Raw genomic sequence first — 21,680 nt, forward strand, 5'->3', positions numbered from 1 at the left:
ACGCCTACCACACTGCACCTTGGTCTTCATCTTTCAACGAGCGTCACACTAAATGTGAAATCTTATGTATATATGACTCTGATGATAAAGAAATAGAAGATATTCGTGTAAAGGACTGTGTTAAATATTTAGGAATACATCTGTCAAAAAACCACTTAGTCAGACAACATGAATTTCTCTCCTAAAATTTAGAAAACCAAAACTATTTTTAATAATTGGCTACAAAGGGATCTTTCTACACTTGGGAGAGTACTTCTGTCCAAGGCAGAGGGACTGTCTCGTTTTGTGTACCCCTCATTATCTTTATTTGTAAATCCCTCTAATTGTAAAGAGATCAACAAGACCTTTCTTGAATTCATCTGGAAAAATAAGTCTCACAAACTAAAGAAGTTAGTCCTCTGTAATAAAAAAGCTGAAGGTCTGGAAGTGTTGGGTTTTGTTGACATAAATAACACTTTCCAGATCAACTGGTTGAAAAGATGTTTGATCAATACTGAATCAATATGGTATTTCATTCCAAATAATGTGTTTAATAAATTGGGAGGTCTTCGTTTTTTACTGAAATGTAATTATATTCCTGAAAGATTACCCGCTAAATTGGCTAGGTTTCACCAACAAGCTTTAATTGCCAGGAAAATATGTTTCCTGCACAATTTTTCCCCACTTAAGCTATTTTGTGGAATAATTCAGACAAAACTGTAAGGAATAAGTCATTGTTCTATCTCAGCTGGCATGAGAGGAATATTGACTTTGTTCCTGATGTTTTTGACAACAGGGGTAATATTCTTACATATGAACAATTTGTAACATTGAAAGAGTTTCCAATACCTTTCAGAGAGTTTATTTGTGTGATCTAAGCCATTCCCAGTGGTTTAAGGCTTTACAAATATTGTATACCAAACAAATTTAAGGAAGTGCACTTTAAAATTCTACATAAGATATATCCATTGTCCAAATTCGTGGCTATTGATGATATCTGCGTTTTCTGTGGAAAAAGGTGAGAATCTGACTCACTTGTTCTTTGAATGTAAATTTGTGTCTGAATTTTGGGAAAACCTTGCAGAATACTTATTTACCATTATGAACACTACCCATGTTTATGACATGAAGGATATAATATGTTACTATTGCAATGATAACAAGACCATTGAAATGATTGTGATTTTTTTTATTCTTCTTGCCAAATACTTTATACACAAACAAAAATTCCAGAATTGTATAGCAAAATTACACATATGATTGAATGTTATTATCTTGTTAAGACATTATCCCTAGTGAATAACAACAAGAATAACATCTTCCTGAATAATTTCAGAGTGAACACAATTCCACTAGAATTGTTACTTATTATAATTTTTTATTATTTTATTGTATGTTTTTAGTATTTTTTGTTCATATCTGTGTTTTGTTTTGTTAGACATGTTTGATGTAGCATTGTAAGTTGTTGATTTTTGTATTATGAATAAAAAATAAAAAATAAAAAATATTTTTTAAATCTTGTAGGAATATTCCCGAGCATCCGCCAATCAACAATGAAAACATAGTTCCTACTTTTTGGTATCACTGAGCTCTTGTATTAAAAAAAATAAAGTAACCTTTATTTAACTAGGCAAATCAGTTAAGAAAAAATTATAATTTACAATGACGGCCTACCAAAAGGCCTCCTGCGGGGACGCGGGGTTAAAACATATATATCCTTTCTAGGACACACGTTCCGCTAGCGGAACCCCTCGACAACATTCCGCTGAAAAGGCAGCGCGGGAAATTCAAAAATATTTTTTTGAATTATGTAACTTTCACACATTAACAAGTCCAATACAGCAAATGAAAGATAAACATCTTGTTAATCTACCCATCGTGCCCGATTAAAAAAAAAATGCTTTACAGCGAAAACACAACATATGATTATGTTAGATCACCGCCAAGTCCAAAAAACACACACCCATTTTCCCAGCCAAAGATAGGAGTCACAAAAAGCTGAAATATAGATAAAATGAATCACTAACCTTTGATGATCTTCATCAGATGACACTCATAGGACATCATGTTACACAATACATTTATGTTTTGTTCGATAATGTGCACATTTATATCCAAAAATCTCAGTTTACATTGGCGCCATGTTCAGAAATGCCTCCAAAAATTGCAGAGAGCCACATCAAATAACAGAAATACTCATCATAAACTTTGATGAAAGATATATGTTTTACATAGAATTAAAGATACACTTGTTCTTAATGTAACCGCTGTGTCAGATTTCAAAAAAACTTTACGGAAAAAGCAAACCATGCAATAATACGAAATTACATTATAAATATTCCCTTACCTTTGATGATCTTCATCAGAATGCACTCCCAGGAATCCTAGTTCCACAATAAATTGTTGTTTTGTTCGATAATGTCCATTATTTATGTCCAAGTAGCTACTTTTGTTCGCGCGTTTGGTAAACAAATCCAAAGTCACGAAGCACGTCCACTAAAAGCAGATGAAATGTCAAAAAGTTCCGTAACAGTCAGTAGAAACATGTCAAACGATGTATTTAATCAATCTGTAGGATGTTTTTATCATTAATCTTCAATAATGTTCCAACCAGAGAATTCCTTTGTCTTCAGAAATGCGATAGAACAGAGCTCGCTCTCACATGAACGCGCATGATCAGCGCATGTTCAGCTCATGATAGACCTTACTCAATCCCCTCTCCTTCGGCCCCACTTCACAGTAGAAGCATCAGACAAGGTTCTAAAGACTGTTGACATCTAGTGGAAGCCGTATGAAGTGCAAAATGACTCATATCCCACTGTGTATTCGATAAGCGATGAGTTGAAAACCTACAAACCTCAAATTTCCCACTTCCTGGTTGGAATTTTTTCTCAGGTTTTTGGCGCGCAGGCATAGGACGAACAGCACCCTCCCAGCGCCCCGGAGACACAGTATACAGAGCCGGCGCAGGATACCCTGGGCCGAAACGGCGCACCGGAGACCAAACACGCTGAGCTGGCACAGTCCGCCCTGGCTGGATGCCCACTCTCGCATGGCACTTGCGGGGGGCTGGCCTATAGCGCTCCGGGCTATGAGCGCGCACTGGCGACACCGTGCGCTTCACCGCATAACACGGTGCCTGACCAGTACCACGCTGCTTCCGGTAAGCACAGGGAGTTGGCTCAGGTCTATCGCCTGACTCCGCCAATCTCCCCGTGTGCCTCCCCCCCAAAAAAAGAATTGGGGGCTGCCTCTCGTGCCTGCTGCGCTGCCTTGCCTCATATCACCGCCTCTCAGCTAAAGCTGCCTCCAGCTCTTTTTTCGGGCGGCGATATTCCCCAACCTGTCTCCAGTGTCCCTTACCGTCCAATTTCTCCTCCCAAGTCCAGGAGCCCTGAACCCTCTGCTCCTCGTTGCCACGCTGCTTGGTCCGTTGGTGGTGGGTAGTTCTGTAACGTTCGTCGTCTGAAGATGAGGAATCATTGGATCAAAACACAGCGTGGTAAGTGTTCATGTTAATTTATTAAAACAGAACACTAAACAAAATAACACAGAGAATGAAACGAAACAGTCCTGTCTGGTACAGACACAAAGACAGAAAACAACTACCCACAAACACAGGTGGGAAAAGGCTACCTAAGTATGGTCCTCAATCAGAGAGAACGATAGACAGCTGCCTCTGATTGAGAACCACACCCAGCCAAACACACAGAAATAGAAAACATAGAACACAAAACAACATAGAATGCCCACACAAAATCACGCCCTGACCAAACCAAAATAGAGACATAAAAAAGGAACAAAGGTCAGGGCGTGACAGCATGTAGACCTATCATCTCATGACAGGTATCCTAGTGGTTAGGGCGTTGGACTAGTAACCGAAATGTTGCAAGATTGAATCCCTGAGCTGACAAGGTAAAAATCTGTCGTTCTGCCCCTGAACAAGGCAGTTAACCCACTGTTCCTAGGCCGTCATTGAAAATAAGACTTTGTTCTTAACTGACTTGCCTTGTTAAAAAAAAATAATACCTAGCCCGGAGCGCTATAGGCCAGCCCCCCGCAAGTGCCATGCAAGAGTGGGCATCCAGCCAGGGCGGACTGTGCCAGCTCAGAACATCTTGGCCACACAGGACACCGGATAAGACAGGAGAAGTCCTCCAGATATAACAAACTGACCCTAGCCCCCCAACACATTAACTACTGCAGCATAAATACTGGAGGCTGAGACAGGAGGGGTCAGGAGACACTGTCCATTATAATCGCACTTTGTTTTACAACAAAATGTGGAACACTCAAGGGGTGTGAATGCTTTCTGAAGGCACTGTATCTATCTATTGGCAGGAATGTCTGTCTTAAAATCAGTCTTAGGAGTGGCAGGACATATCACATATTTTGCTTTTCAAGTGTTCATGACAGCAACCAGAAACTTTATTTTTGACCAGAAACTGTATTTTGCTGGAGCCTTTTAATATGTAATCTGATTATGAAAATCACAGGGCCAGGTTTCTCAAAAGTTATCTGGATTTCACCTATAGGGTATGATGAAATAGAATGAATAGATTGGACAAATCATTGACTCAAATGGGGAGTCCCGTTCAATTCATTCATTCTATTTCTATGCATTTAATCCTATCCGATAGCCAAAATCCAGATAGATAACTTCTGAAAAAATGGGCCCAGAAGACTAGAAGTCTCCACATCAGTTCAAAAAGTATTATTTAATTGTTAGTGTAGCATTTACAGTTGGAACAGACCATGGAGTTGAAAGACATAGTGGACGTAAAATCATGAGTCCAGAGGTTGTTCCAACTCACAATTTTCATTATTAGCTTTGATCAAAAACACTCAGAGCAGGACAGTCTGACACGACAGAGTGACCTCTGACCTGCCCTGTCATACTTGATCCATACATGGAACTGAGAGAGGGCATTGGCAACAAATGTCTATCTGAAGCAAGTCAGTCAGCCAAAAGTCAGTCAGTCAGTCAGGCACATTATGTAAGTGAACTAAGGCTTCGCTCTCTGTCTCAAAACATGTCATCTCTCGATTAAAACCTAAAACCTGTTTTTAAAAGCAAATCAAACAATTCAGCCCCCATGGAACTGTACCAGTCAAACACACCCAGTAAGCTTCATATTTCATTTTTAAAAAGTTAAAGAATACACCTACTGCACTCCCCCGCTCTCCTTCGCTCTCTCCATTAGGAAAGTCTCTTCTGCGTGTGTCTGTGTTGTGGGCGGACTCTCCTCTGTGGGCCACTCATCTCTTCAGAGGGGAGGGAGGACGTGTGCCCCTCAGGCTCATTAGTCCACCCCTCGGGGGAGTAATGGGGGAGAATGGGGGAAGGGGGGGCCGGGGGATAGCGATTTCTCCTCCTCTCGTCCTCGTGATGGTGGGATGATCTCCAGTTCTCATCTCTCCTACGGTCTTCCTCTGGGGAGTAGGGCCTCCTCCAGTTGTTCTGTGGCTGGGGGGGTCTCCACTGGGAGTTGTTGAAGTGAGGGGGACGAGGCGGTTAAAGGTTGGGGTGGGAGGACCACATGCCGAAAGTAGGCAGAGGAGTAGGGAGCAGGTCGTGACCGTGAGTCTGGTAATTCAAACCCTTCTGGTGGAGAGGCCTGGAGAGAGTGAGAGAACATTCAAACAGACACCCAACAATACAGATATATAGAGACATCTGGCTTGAAGTTCAATTAATAATGTGTATGTAATTGATAAAATGTTTTGTTGTAAATGAGGTAAACAGGCATGCCCTGGGTTACTATTGCTAGATGTTATTGTGAGTGTTTTGTTATTGGATTTTGGGACCGTGTTAACCAATTAGATAGGAGACATGGGTACTCTGCCGGCAGTTTTGCATATTTGGGTAAACATAAAAGGATTTGTACCACAGTGGTTGCAATAGGTAACATTCCCGTGCGGAGACAACATTCCGTTCTGGGACCATTGATTAGGCAATACTCTAAGGGTAATATTGGCAACCCTTGCAAGTGACCAAGATTTTGAAATCTAAAAACAGCCGGTTTTCCTCGTCTGTCTCATTCTCCTGTGTGTTCGTGTTCCTATGTGTGTGTGAATGTGATATGAGAGTTGAGTGTAGAAATCGGTGTTCATCTGAAGTTTGGATAATAACATATAGAAATTAGCATAAGAGATTGGAATTTGTATAATAAACTGACTTAAATTTGGATAATAAGTTTCAATATGTAGCGTTATCCTGGGGTTCCATTCATCACTGCCCATCATAGAATATGACGGGGTAGTGGCATGTCTATAATTCTGGAAGTCTAGAGTTTTTGGATTCTGCTGGGAGTGTTTGCAGAGCTGCCATGTAGCAAGGGGGAGTCATTTCAAACGCACATGGAGTGGCTCATTAATGTGAGAACCTAAGATTTCTACGTTTATATATTGATTTTGTGAAGATTGTCACGCCCTAGAGATCCTTTTTATGTCTCTTGGTCCACTTTCTTCAACAGCCGTGACAAAGATATTACCTTTTTTTTTAAATTGATGAATTGTATGTGGGCATAATCGATTACTAGAGATTTGATGAAGTAATGATGGAACTAAATGATAAATAATATACTTACTTGCGCACCCAGACGTAGACGTACGTCGGGTGGGAATATAATAAATCCGAGTTTGAGTTGGACATGAAGGGGTTAAACCAAGGCCTCATACCTTTTAAAGGTTAATACATTGTGTTATGATAAACTGTAAGGTCTCCTCTTCTAGGAGACACCTGTTTTCAGTGTTGTGCCCTTCAGACACTATCAGAAGGCGGAAACCGGAAACATGGCTATCTGAGGTTCTGAGAACACAAGGCTGTCGCAGGCCTGATGAAAACAGCTACCTGTCAGAAGATGCTTAGACCTGTTCACTTCTGAGCTTTTAATTGCTGACAAGATGGTTGCTGCTGTCATGGGGAGGTCAGATTTATTAAAATGTTGTTGCCAGGGAAAGTCATGCAAGGAGGACTGGGGAGGCTATATGAGTTACAGGATGTCTTAGACATTTTGCAGAACCTGGGGAGAGCTATCATATACTGTACTCTGTACCAACTTCTGCCTACAATTGTATTACTAAAGGAGAATTGTAATACTAAAACAAAGCATGTGTTTCCTTTCCATTACTAATGTATGTTTGATAATTATATAGACCTGATCATCTGTTGAAGAAATTGACCAACCATCCCCTTGATGGATCATTTGATAAGAGATAAGGTTAAAGCATTATATGACTGTCTAAATGCTTATGGGATTTTCTCTGTCCAGGTAATACATTTAGAGAAAACTGCCCTTAAGTCCTGGGAAATGTATTTTCCGCAGTAAGAGATGAGTTGCTATATTTATTGAATAGATCCTTTTCCCATACATTTACAGCGGATTAAGATGGAATCTCGACGTAACTTATACCGTCATACAAAGCAAAATTAGGATTTCCATCAAACAAATTATCTTTGCGGAGCTAATGTGATGTACTAAAGTAATTTAAATATGTTGCATGAGACAAGATAATCTGCTTTTATGACAAGGCGCAAGATCTGGTTTTGAGTCAACGTATGTCGATTTAATTTGTTTGACTGCTATGATTGTCAGTAAATCCCCTTTGCACATGTGAAAATCTCTGCAGAGAAACACTTGAACGAACTTTAAGGCTATTTTCGGGGGAAATTGTGTCGTTATTATGTGCCAGATGTTAAGACTACAGACCATTATAATTGGGTTATTTGCGGGACTTATTTCAATAGCATTGGGTCTATGTTACTGACTGTAATTTCAACTATTGCTATGTTTTTTCTTAGAAAGTTATAGCAGTGTTTGTTGTAAGATATAAACTGGATGATTTTACAGCTTGCTTAGTTCGATTTTGAACGACTCTAATCGCCTGATAGAATAGGCTACTAGTAATGATGTCGTAATTTAAATCACTGAATCAAATATTAATGATATGGACTGAATATATGCTCGTTAAAAATTGGAAGTGTTAGTTTTATTACCTGTAGACAAATCAGAAGGGACAGTCACGAAATCTAATGAATTCTAATAATAGCGGATAGGAAATTGCGATAGATCTGTGACCATGATCATAATTTTTAACTATATATGAGTATTAATTATTGCATGATAATACAAGGCTACAACAGCAATGGATTGATGTTGTGGACAGAAAGAGGCTCTATCATTGTGAACTATTAGCTCTCATCTAAATACATTTTTTCCTTATGAATTGACGGATGCATTTTATTCGGCGCATTACATGTTCATTTTAAAGTCATTAATAAGTGTGAAGCAGAGGTTGGTTGTCACACCCTGACCTTAGAGATCCTTTTTATGTCTCTATTTGGTTTGGTCAGGGTGTGATTTGGGGTGGGTATTCTATGTTCTTTAGTTCTATTATTTGTATTTCTATGTTTTGGCCGGGTAGGGTTCTCAATCAGGGACAGCTGTCTATCGTTGTCTCTGATTGAGAACCATACTTAGGTAGCCCTTTTAACTTTGTTTGTGGCACATAGCCCTTTAGCTTCACGGTTGTTTTGGATTGTTTATTGTTTTTGCTGGCATCATATAAATAAAGGAATATGTACGCTCACCACGCTGCGCTTTGGTCTACTTCTGTTGACGGCGGTGACATTGGTATTAAAAATATAGAGTAATATTGTTTGGGTAGACTGGAATGCCTTCTAATAATTTGAATGGAAATATGTTATTAGTTATTGGTGGTTTTTGGATAGACTACTAATGCCATGTTTTAGTCCGCTGGTGAAAGTGAGTCGTGCTCACTGGGCTATAAGGGACGCAGTGGGACATTTGCAGCAGAGGTCTGAATAGTTGAATCGGAAACGTTCTTTGATAGTTTCTGATTAGTGTTGCTGGGTTTTATAGTTTAGGTAACACCATTGAATTTGAGCAAGAAGTTATTGTATTCTCAAATGATAATCTATTTCCATTGTGGGGAACAGTGCTTAAAATTAAAGTAGATCCAAGTAAATGTTTTATTTTTACTATTACGCTGATAGGACAGCAGACTTTTTGAAGGTTCTAGATTTGTTAAACAACAGGTTTATATGTTTACTAAATCAAGTGGAAGTGATGACATTACCGGAAAGGGCCATAATCTAAGGCGATATAGCTATGACCAATGTCATTGGACATTGGTCCAGTAACGACACCAGGATAATTTGACATGGGAGGAAATGGAGCCGATTTTGGGGTTGGACAATCCTTGCGAGAATTAAAGACAATGGAGTCTAAAGGGTAATAAATTAAAAATACTCCTTGCAAACTCAGAGAACCTTGGGTGTTTTAATCTCGTGATCATTTTTTTGTCATCTTATCCTGAAATAGATTTTCTAAAGGGAACTGGCCCGGCCATTTTTGTTTGTTTTTTCCATATGTTTTGCAAATACCCACTCAAAACACATTTGTTATGAATATTTGTTAGTGGTGTTAATACCGTGTTTGACTTATTGAGTGACTATTTCATTTGGGTTAGTGGGTTTTCACAGGTTAGTGCCGAGGTATCTTAAAAGGGGCACACACATGGAATTTCTGAAGTTTTTAATTTCTGAAGCCCTATTTGTGATTCGGACCAATGGGAAAAAGAGGGCGTTGCCTTTGAATAAGGGTAGGCTGTCTTAAGTCTATTTTACTATGACTGTATGGGAACATTTTTCTTTTTATTTCTTTATGGAGTTATTATGGGTAGTGATTCTAATTCGATTTTGTCATTTGAAATGGTTTTGTTTTATTTTTTTTACACATTACTCACATTGTGGGTCTTATGTCAAAATGGAGGAATAGTGATATATAGGAGTGTATCGAGTGATACATGAAGGAGTGTATTGTTGTGTTGCTTGTTCTGTTCTGTTTCGATACAAATCTCACCCGATTGGGTTTGTTGGATTGTTGGGATTTCTCCCGATGGGTTAGGGATCTGACTTCCTGATCCTGTGACTCTGTGATGACGTTGACAGTGTGATGGGGAGTATAAGCCAATTTGAAAAAAATGGCTTCAACAGAATGTGTTGTTATTCTCTTTGACATGTGTTTAGAGATTTGTATTAAGAATAATTGGTCAAAGTAATCATTTTTTGGATTTCCTGAATCAGAAATGAACTGAACCAAACTGTTGTTCTGATCTGTCCTCTCTCGATGTTATCGTGAGGGTGACTACGGTCGGTGTCTTAATAGATGGAAGGAATAATTTGACCACTAGAAGGTGTGAACCTCAAAACCCCCTCTAACCGGCTGAAGAAGAGCAAGAAAGGCGTTCAATACGGCCCTGTCCGCACCACTTCTACCGAGAGACCTGAGTCCGAGCCAGCAACCGGTGTACAGCATCCAATCAAAGCTATCAACTGCTTTTTCTCTCAGGGGTGTGACAGGAGTCCATCTGGAGTAAGCATGTAGCATGTTGTCACGGCTCCTCCTCTGCAGTGCAGGGGCGGTTCCTCCTGCAGGCAGAGGAGGGTCGTTAGTGATTGGAGTCACCTGGGCTCTAAGTATTTAAACTGTCACTAATCACTTCTCTCTCTCTCTCTCTGCTCCTCCAGGTATGCTCATGTTTTGTTTGTTCCTTTGTAGTTTTGCATAGTTTTCACTCAGTCATGTTCACACACACATATTCACGCATCCATGCACTTTACATACACCTTACATTCTGATACTTCCACACCTCATTCCTTTTTCTTAGTTTTAAGTTAATAGTTTTGTTTATAATAAAGAACACTTTTAATTGGCCTATACCTGTTGTTCGTGTCCCCTCATTTTTGTCACAGGCTATGAGCCGGCTTGTGACAAGATCCATTTCAAAACTTCTCTCATGTTGCCGGTATGCTGGTTGGCAAATGGTCAAGATATAATGGGTGGTAAAGGTGGGGGCGGCCCAGGTGAGACGTTGAAATTGAAACATTATAATGGGCCATCCACTTGAACAATGAAGCTATCTGAAGAAGACTATGAACAGACGCCAGAAGATTGAGTGCATGAAGGGGTGGGGGTCAACTTTTCCCAGAATTGATTTAGGCTAGTCTTTAATTTGGGGTATCAAGTTAATTATAGCGGTCTACACACTGCTAAATGTAAAGTAATTTAAATTAAGAATGCATTGGGATACTGATCTGTGGTTATAATCATGATAAGAAAGTGAATACTATAATTATGGATAATCATACTGTATGTTTATATAAATGTACATTCTGCCAGTGTGTCGATGTGTGCTAAGCTGAGGGTTTTTAAACTTTGAGTACTAGGACTAATGGGAATCACTGAAGCATTGCCATTCAAATTTTGAATGTTGACACTATTCTCAGCATGACCTGGTGAATGGAGAGGGTAAACTGATCCTAATCTATTTGACCTATATCCAATTACCAAATTACATTTGGTTTGTAAACGTTGTCTTAAGAGGGGCAACTGCAGATGGTGTTTAAAGGGAAGATGTGGTCCCAGAGTCAATGGTCATTACCTGAATATTATTTGATGTAGAGAAGACTGTGCTGACGGCAGAAAGGGATTAAACTCAGTAACCCAAAGGAGGTTATTTACCATGTGTGGCAGTGCCGAGCACCAGAAGGTATTTAAAACTAAAAATAAATTGTAGTCGCTTTTTTCTTTTATTATTTTCATTTTATTGTTTTGTGATTATTTTAACACTGTAAGGATTTAACTGAAGGTTTAGAAGAAACGTAGTTTCTTGATTGGGGAATGTGAGGGCCTTTTCTGTTCAACCTTACTAATGCTTGTGTACTAAAATATCCATCTTTAAGCCTAGGCATTGGGCTTGAGATTGTTAACGAAACCAACTGATATAAGATAGATAAGTGTGTGTGCATTAATAAGAGGCTTGTTCTAACTGTTCTGTGTGTGTAGCATGACCCCATGATATCTGGGAGCTCAGCCAAGAGCTGACAGAAACTAACTGGTTCCTCTTAGCTTAAAACTTGTTATGGATAGGGGGCAGCATTTTCACGTTTGGATGAAAAGCGTGCCCAGAGTAAACTGCCTGCTACTCAGTCCCAGTTCTTAATATATGCATATTATTTTCTAAAGTTTCTAAAACTGTTTGAATGATGTCTGTGAGTATAACAGAACTCATATGGCAGGCGTCTGAACTTTTGCCTGGACCTGCCCGCGCATCGTGAGTTTAGATTGTGTACTGAACGCGTGAACCAAAAGGAGTAATTTGGACATAAATTATGGACTTTATGGAACAAATCAAACATTTATTGTGGAACTGAGATTCCTGGGAGTGCATTCTGATGAAGATCATCAAAGGTAAGTGAATATTTCTAATGCTGTTTCTGACTTATGTTGACTCCAACATGGCGGATATCTCTTTGGGTTGATTTGTCGTCTGAGCGCCGTACTCAGATTATTGCATGGTTTGCTTGTTCCGTAAAGTTTTTTTGAAATCTGACACAGCGGTTGCATTAAGGAGAAGTATATCTTTAAATCTGTGAATAAAACTTGTATCTTTTATCAATGTTTATTATGAGTATTTCTGTGATTTGATGTGGCTCTCTGCAAATTCACGGGATGTTTTGGCGGCAAAGCCAAATGTAAACTGAGGTTTTTGGATATAAATATGAACATGTATTGTGTAACATGTTGTCCCGGGAGTGTCATCTGATGAAGAATATCAAAGGTTAGTGATTCATTTTATCAATATTTCTGCTTTTTGTGACTCCTCTCTTTGGTTGGAAAATTGCTGTATGCTTTCTGTGACTAGTTGCTGACCTAACATAATGATATGTTCTGCTTTTGCCGAAAAGCTTTTTTGAAATCGGACACTGTGGTCGCAGTGCTAGCTGCGCCACCAGAGTCTCTGGGTTCGCGCCCAGGCTCTGTCGCAGCCGGCCGCGACCGGGAGGTCCGTGGGCGACGCACAATTGGCCTAGCGTCGTCCGGGTTAGGGAGGGTTTGGCCGGTAGGGATATCCTTGTCTCATCGCGCTCCAGCGACTCCTGTAGCGGGCCGGGCGCAGTGCGCGCTAACCAAGGGGGCCAGGTGCACGGTGTTTCCTCCGACACATTGGTGCGGCTGGCTTCCGGGTTGGAGGCGCGCTGTGTTAAGAAGCAGTGCGGCTTGGTTGGGTTGTGCTTCGGAGGACACATGGCTTTCGACCTTCGTCTCTCCCGAGCCCGTACGGGAGTTGTAACGATGAGACAAGATAGTAATTACTAGCGATTGGATACCACGAAAATTGGGGAGAAAAGGGGATAAAAAAATAAAAAAATAATAAAAAATAATAATGGTGTCTAATACTTGTATGTTTGAGAAAATTGAATTATGAGATTTCTGTTGATTGAATTTGGCGCCCTGCAATTTCATTCCCCAGTCCGAGACAGGTTAAGTGGAGACAGGGCAGTATTATATTCTGCACACCAATGATAGAGCTATTGTTCTGTTTGGAACCTGTTTCTGGGCGAAAGATTCATGTTTTGTGTGTGTGACCAGTACGACCATACATCATCTGGGCCGACAGTCAAAGGCGCTTGCTTGCCCAACTTGGGGTAACCGTTGAGCTACTGTTAGAGGAAGTATGTCTGGAGTGACTTCCTGTCATTCTGGCCCCCATTATCCTCACTCAGTTGCGACAGACTGAGGCAACCTTTTCACCCAGTTGTCTCCCCTCACACACACATACATAGGGTCACGTTTTTTGCAGATCCTTGCATGGGGTATCTTGACTATATAAATGCTCATGTACTCTTTGTACCAGCAGGCTATCACTCCATTTCACCTGTGTGGGTGGTGAAACCAGCATCCTTATTATAATAAGTTTATAATAAAAGTAATACCTTGATTGATTAATGACTTTGCCTCTCCTCATTATTAGTTAAAGGTAGAATTTCCACCACAACAGTACCAGCCAAAGGATTGGACACACCTACTCATTCAAGGTATTTTCTTTAATTGTACTATTTTCTGCATTGTAGAATGATGGTGAAGACATCAACACTATGAAATAACACATATGGAATCATGTAGTAACCAAAAAGTGTCAAACAAATCAAAATATATTTCATATTTTAGATTCTTCAAAGTAACCACCCTTTGCCTTGATGATAGCTTTGCATTCTCTCAATCATCTTCACCTGGAATGCTTTTCCAACAGTCTTGATGGAGTTCCCACATATGCTGAGCACTTGTTTGCTGCTTTTCCTTCAGTCAGCGGTCCAACTCATCCCAAACCATCTGAATTGGGTTGAGATCAGTGATTGCGGAGGCCAGGTTATCTGATGCAGCACTCCATCACTCTCCTTCCTGGTCAAATAGCCCTTACACAGCATGGAGGTGTTTCCTGTGTTTTCCCGTTGAAAAACAAATGATAGTCCCACTAAGCGCAAATCAGATGGCATGGCGTATCGCTGCAGAATGCTGTGGTAGCCATGCTGGTTAAGTGTGGCTTGAATTTTAAATAAATCCCAGACAGTGTCACCAGCAAAGCACCAGCAAAGCACCTCCATGGCATCACACCTCCTCCATGCTTCACCTACTCTGCGTCTCACAAAGACACGGCGTTTGGAACCAAAAATCGCAAATTTGGACTCATCAAACCAAAGGACAGATTTTCACTAGTCTAATCTCCATTTCTCGTGTTTCTTGGCCCAAGCAAGTCTTCTTATAGGTGTCCTTTAGTAGTGGTTTCTTTGCAGCAATTCGACCATGAAGGCCTGATTCACGCAGTCTCATCAGTTGATGTTGAGATGTGTCTGTTACTTGAACTCTGTGAAGCATTTATTTGGGCTGCAATTTCTGAGGCTGGTAACTTTAATGAACTTATCCTCTGCAGCAGAGGTAACTCTGGGTCTTCCTTTGCTGTGGCGGTGCTCATGAGAGCCAGTTTCATCATAGCGCTTGATGGTTTTTGCGACTGCACTTGAAGAAACTTTCAAAGTTCTTGAAATTTTCTGGATTGATTGACCTTCATGTCTTAAATTAACGATGGACTGTCATTTCTCTTTGCTTATTTGAGCTGTTCTTGCCATAATATGGACTTGGTATTTTATCAAATAGGGCTATCTTCTGTGCACCACCCCTACCTTGTCACAACAACTGATTGGCTCAAACACATTAAGAAGGAAAGAATTTCCACAAATTGTGTGCAACACACACAGACAAACCCACTTATCATGTTCACTTATAATGTTCCAAAAGTCATAAAAGTCTACTACCGGGTAGTTTGGCTCCTGGATGCTGATTCGTTGAAAGCTTTGGTATATTTAAGCAATAAGGCCCGAGGAGGTGTGGTATATGGCCAATATACCACGGCTAAAGGCTGTTCTTATGCACAACGCAACACAGAGTGCCTGGACACAGCCCTTAGCCGTGGTATATTAGCCATATACCACAAACCCTCGAGGTGCCTTATTGCTATTATAAACTGGTTACCAAAGTAATTAGAGCAGTAAAAATAAATGTTTTGTCATACCCGTGGTATACCGTCTGATATACCATGGCTTTCATCCAATCAGAATTCAGGGCTCAAACCACCCAGTTTATACTAGGCAAAAATAACACGGCTATGACGGAAAACTACTTGTTTACTGTTCTAATTACGTTGGTAACCTGTTTATAATAGCAAAAAGGCACCTCGGGGTTTATGTTATATTGCAAATATACCACGTTGCGTCGTGCCTAAGAACAGCCCTAAGCCGTAGTATAATGGCCATATACCACACCGCCACAGGCCTTATTACTTAAATATATAGTTAGAGGCGTAGTATATAGGGGTGAGAGGTAGAGCTGGGACGATAAACTGAAAATATTTTGCTGATATCGTTCATTACGACAAATAATGTACAGGGTTCTATTAGAGAAATTTTAAGTTTGAAAATAAGTTTGCTAATATGAGTGACTGTTAATGGGACAGTTTATAGCTACAACATTCAAAGTAGTAGTAGAAATGTTAAGGGTAATATAAAAAAATGTGTACATTTGTTATAACTTGTTAAATTTAGCGTTATCGCGATACTTTGCCCATATCGCCCAGCTCTAGTTAGAGGTCAGGGTGCTTACACAGAGTGGTTGTGGTCGTAATGCCTGTCATGGTGCTAGTTAGAGGTCAGGGTGCTTACACAGAGCGGTTGTGGTCGTAATGCCTGTCATAATGCCTGTCATGGTGCTAGTTAGAGATCAGGGTGCTTACACAGAGCGGTTGTGGTCGTAATGCCTGTCATAATGTCTGTCATGGTGGTGGGCAGGACCGTCCGGAATATTGTCATGCCGACTGCCAGAGTAGCCTCTGATTGGCTCCTGCTCCGACTTCTCCATCCCATAGTTACTGCAGAAGGAGGGAGAGAGGGATGGATACAGGAAAGTATTGATGACAAACAACGATAGAGATATAAAGAACGACTGACCAACACATACACAATGACAGACAGAGACTACCTTCTCTTTGGCCCAGTCTGTAGGTCTTTCAGGTAGTTCTCTCTCTCTATGGAGTGGGCCCGCGAAGAGTTAAACACTGGAATAACACAGGGAGAGAACATTACACACCCATGCGTGCGTGCACACACACAATTCTTAAAAGGAGGTTCAGTACTCACACTCTCCAGCCTCTTTAGGATCCATCCCATCTACACCTATCAGATACCTGAAGAGAAGAGAGAGTAAGAGGAAGAAAAGAGAGAGAAGTGAGAGAAAGGGTGGAGGAAGAGAGGAGGAAAAGAGGCAGGTTATATACTGTAAGCACATGTAGAATCTACCAGACACTCCACAAAATCTGCTAAACGCTCCTTACCTACAGACCAAGTAGTCTGTCCTATTGAGACCATGAGTAGTAAGGTCTTCTAAGGTCTTCGAAAGCCAAGTCAACAAACAGATTACCGACCATTTCGAAACCCACTGCACCTTCTCCGCTATGCAATCTGGTTTCAGAGCTGGTCATGGGTGCACCTCAGCCACGCTCAAGGTCATAAACGATATCTTAACCGCCATCGATAGGAAACAATACTGTGCAGCCGTATTCATTGACCTGGCCAAGGCTTTTGACTCTGTCAATCACCACATCCTCATCGGCAGACTCGACAGCCTTGGTTTCTCTAATGATTGCCTCGCCTGGTTCACCAACTACTTCTCTGATCGAGTTCAGTGTGTCAAATCGGAGGATCTGTTGTCCGGGCCTCTGGCAGTCTCTATGGGGGTGCCACAGGGTTCAATTCTTGGACCGACTCTCTTCTCTGTATACATCAATGATGTCGCTCTTGCTGCTGGTGATTCTCTGATCCACCTCTACGCAGACGACACTATTCTGTATACTTCTGGCCCTTCTTTTGACACTGTTAACAACCCTCCAGGCGAGCTTCAATGCCATACAACTCTCCTTCCGTGGCCTCCAATTGCTCTTAAATACAAGTAAAACTAAATGCATGCTCTTCAACCGATCGCTGCCTGCACCTGCCCGCCTGTCCAACATCACTACTCTGGACGGCTCTGACTTAGAATATGTGGACAACTACAAATACCTAGGTGTCTGGTTAGACTGTAAACTCTCCTTCCAGACTCACATCAAACATCTCCAATCCAAAGTTAAATCTAGAATTGGCTTCCTATTCCGCAACAAAGCATCCTTCACTCATGCTGCCAAACATACCCTTGTAAAACTGACCATCCTACCAATCCTCGACTTCGGTGATGTCATTTACAAAATAGCCTCCAAAACCCTACTCAATAAATTGGATGAAGTCTATCACAGTGCCATCCGTTTTGTCACCAAAGCCCCATATACTACCCACCACTGCGACCTGTACTTTCTCGTTGGTTGGCCCTCGCTTCATACTCGTCGCCAAACCCACTGGCTACAGGTCATCTACAAGTCTCTGCTAGGTAAAGCCCCGCCTTATCTCAGCTCACTGGTCACCATAGCAGCACCCACTCGTAGCACGCGCGCCATCAGGTATATCTCTCTGGTCACCCCCAAAACCAATTCTTCCTTTGGCCGCCTCTCCTTCCAGTTCTCTTCTGCCAATGACTGGAACGAACTACAAAAATCTCTAAAACTGGAAACACTTATCTCCCTCACTAGCTTTAAGCACCAGCTGTCAGAGCAGCTCATAGATTACTGCACCTGTACATAGCCCATCTATAATTTAGCCCAAACAACTACCTCTTTACCTACTGTATTTATTTATTTATTTTGGTCCTTTGCACCCCATTATTTCTATCTCTAATTAACACTTTCTTCCACTGCAAACCAACCATTCCAGTGTTTATTTTTTATTTTTTACTTGCTATATTGTATTTACTTCGCCACCATGGCCTTTTTTATATTTTTATTTATTTATATATATATTTTGTTTGCCTTCACCTCCCTTATCTCACCTCACTTGCTCACATTGTATATAGACTTATTTTTCACTGTATTATTGACTGTATGTTTGTTTTACTCCATGTGTAACTATGTGTTGTTGTATGTGTCGAACTGCTTTGCTTTATCTTGGCCAGGTCGCAATTGTAAATGAGAACGTGTTCTCAATTTGCCTACCTGGTTAAATAAAGGTGAAATAAATGAAATAAATAAATAGTACAGTGCAATCCGATCAGCTTATCTGTGAAAGAGAAAGATAATAAATATGTTCAACATCCTCTTGTCTTCCTGCTGATGTGTTCATGATGAACTAATCAGTTTCACTAATCACCTGTGAGGGTGGCTGTGTGTGTCACACCTTCCCAAGTTCTCCCATGTCACCCTGCTCCTCCGCACACTCCACTGGCTTCCATTCGGAGCTTGCCTCCACTACAAGACCATGGTGCTAGCCTATGGAGCAACAAGAGGAACTGCCCCTCCCTACCTTCAGGCTATGCTTAAACCTTACACCCCAACCCGAGTCCTGCCAAGTCAAAGCTCTTCTCTGCTAAGCTAAGTCCCTGCCCATCATCCGAAGACATCTGAAACCCTACCTCATGGAAGAATATCTTAAATAATCCCTTTTATGAACTAACACTCACATTTGACTTTCTTCCCCCTTACTAGCTCTGACTTTGCTGATAGCTACTTCATTGAGAATTTTTTTTACTATGATATGTGGTTGTCCCACCTAGCTACAGTATCTTAAGATTAATGCACACTAACTGTTAAGTTGCTGGATAAGAACATCTGATAAGTGACTAAAATATAAATGACTGACCATTGTGTGTGTTGTCTTGTAGGAACCTGCGGACGGCACGTTTGAAGCTAAGGATTGTGGGATCGCTGGGAACTTCTTGACCTGCTGTGAAGATTTGTCTGGAAGGTCCTACACACACACACACACACACACACACACACACACACACACACACACACACACACACACACACACACACACACACACACACACACACACACACACACACACACACACACACACACACACACACACACACACACACACACACACACACACACACACACACACACACACACACTATATACAGTCATTGTGTGTGTGTTTGTGTGTGTTTGCATGTGTGTATACCTCAGGATTGTAGTAGCGTGTTGTAAAAGTGAGGTCTATGATCAGTGTCAGGTCCTGTCGTCTTTTTCCAGAATCTGCATCAGCTCCCACGGACCAAACACCTCAGAACGCTCTACACGACAACACAGGGACTGGAACACGAACACGAACACACACACACGAACACACACACACGAACACACACACACAAAACCCGTTTTACACAACCCCAGGACTACTGAACACATACAAACACTCTGACTTAGTTACCTGTACCTGTTTCTGAGGGACTTTAAACAAGATTAACCTTATCCCAGGTATCCTCTTCCCTACTGCCTGGTAGTCTTCCCATCTGTATGGGAGAGCAGGGCATCAATATGACAGAGAGTTAGTCTATAGCGCTGTCCCGTTGCCAAGGTCCAGCATTAGTTAGCTAACGTAAACTCACCCCATTTTGTACAAATGTGCATAACCGCAACATTCAAACGAGGGTACAATGAAAACTAATGGGACTGTAGCGACTGTGTTAACTTCAAAATCTGGGGTGTGAACTACGTTTCTATTCAAGCGTTGATCGACATGGTAATGGCTCTATAGTATTGGAGAAAAGTTGAAAAAAACGGACCCTCCGTTACATCGTGACGTGTCATGCCGTAACGTACAGCACGCATAAAGCAACTATTTCTGTCTTACAATCTCTCTCCACCAGGTGTAGCACTTCTCTCATCCTTTAAAAACAAGAAATGGACAGTGGCGGGGGTAAGGGGGATACCTAGTTCTTTTTTGCGTCATCATTGCACGCGATCATCATTCTCATCATTCTCAAAGCCGCTAAGATCACTTTAGCACCGCCCTAAAAACCCGATTCAAATTCGACACAAACCTTCAAATAGGTATGTAATGACACATTATATAAACTTTTTATAGTGTTTTATTTACATTTTAGAGGCGATAAGGTGATAAGTTGGACAGATCGAGTGAAAAAAAGCAATTTTCCCACACAACATCTCTCCTTCTCACTATCACGCATTAGTTTCGCTTCCCCACCCGCCATTTTTAAAAAGACCCGACGGGGCTCATTGCCTTCTTGAATCATGCCGAAACGGGCAGCGTGGGGGTCATGTAATTGATTCTGTTGGAAAGGGGAGAAATTGGGCTTTACAATGGTATTGACATTACAGTTGATCTGGAAGTATTACGTTTTTTGGGCACTAAAATAAGCTCAATTGTACGTACCAAGGCGATGTACAAAAGTGAGTGAGTTTACGTTACCAGTTTACACGGTAACGTTACATATTTACCTGTCCGGTATCCCGTTTTTCTTGTTAGGCATCTTTTTCTTTGGTTTACTCTTGAGTAACGTTACTTATAAAGACAACATAATCTGCAATAAAATGTGTATCAGATACTATAGCAGCAAAACTAACTGCTACGCCAGCCAGCCAGCTAGTTAGTTAGTTAGTTATCTATCTCGGCAACACAGACATACTCTGTTCTGTCCACGAGAGATTAGTCAGCTAGCAGCTACGTCAGCTAGCAGCTACGTCACAGTGACAATGAGACAGATATTTCACCGGATGTATAAATGTGAAGCATCCACTTGGCGTTTCCACTCACTACCAAATATGGTATTGAGCGAAAGCCCAGTGGTCGGCAGTGATAGAAGATTGAAGGAAATGGAATATGGCCGACATTCTGCAGTTTCTCATCGATGAAACATTCGATCGCAATACAGTTTTCTGTTCCCAAAACTAAAATATGCTATGAACAGAGTGGAATAGATTTTGTAGACTTTACCCTTTGCCAAAGTTTTTAAAAATCACGTTGTTTAAAAGGAGTGCAAAGGAGAATTGTAGTTATTGCACACGCGCACTTCACAGAGTAGGCGTTCCCAAACGGAAATATGCAGATGTCTGCTAGAACGGACCAAGATCTCGCTAGCTCGTGCTTGGCTCTGCCCACCTCCTTGCTTGTTCTGCCCAATATGACTCATTTGTTCCCATTGGAAACGACTGGCTGTGGTTCATCTTGGTTCAGTTATAGAAATCTTTGTTCTAGTTATACAAATATTTGGCTACGTAGTTCTTCTTCTTCTTCAGGATTTGGTTAGCGGATTGCATCCAACTTTTAAGTGCGTATACGACCATCTACTGTACTGGTGTGTGAGGCCATTCAAGGCCTCCTTACATTAAATTCTTGATATGGTAATACAAATTGGAAAACAGGAAGAAGAAAAATCCCTGCCAACTATTAA

General features: G+C 41.1%; 1 protein-coding gene across 1 annotated transcript; it reads right to left on the minus strand.

Annotated features, from left to right (window-relative positions):
• Positions 1 to 5,494: 5,494 nt before the first annotated feature.
• Positions 5,495 to 20,759, minus strand: LOC111960875 (RNA/RNP complex-1-interacting phosphatase-like). The gene is given in 12 exon segments (XM_070440929.1): positions 5,495 to 5,597; positions 16,135 to 16,269; positions 16,380 to 16,455; positions 16,538 to 16,584; positions 16,732 to 16,770; positions 18,517 to 18,538; positions 19,118 to 19,213; positions 19,216 to 19,225; positions 19,448 to 19,506; positions 19,509 to 19,578; positions 19,703 to 19,778; positions 20,728 to 20,759. Coding segments are annotated over 12 exon segments (765 nt in total).
• Between the last annotated feature and the right edge of the window lie 921 nt (positions 20,760 to 21,680).

This window comes from Salvelinus sp. IW2-2015, linkage group LG4q.1:29 (genome assembly GCF_002910315.2).
Source record: "Salvelinus sp. IW2-2015 linkage group LG4q.1:29, ASM291031v2, whole genome shotgun sequence".
NCBI classification, from domain to species: domain Eukaryota; kingdom Metazoa; phylum Chordata; class Actinopteri; order Salmoniformes; family Salmonidae; genus Salvelinus; species Salvelinus sp. IW2-2015.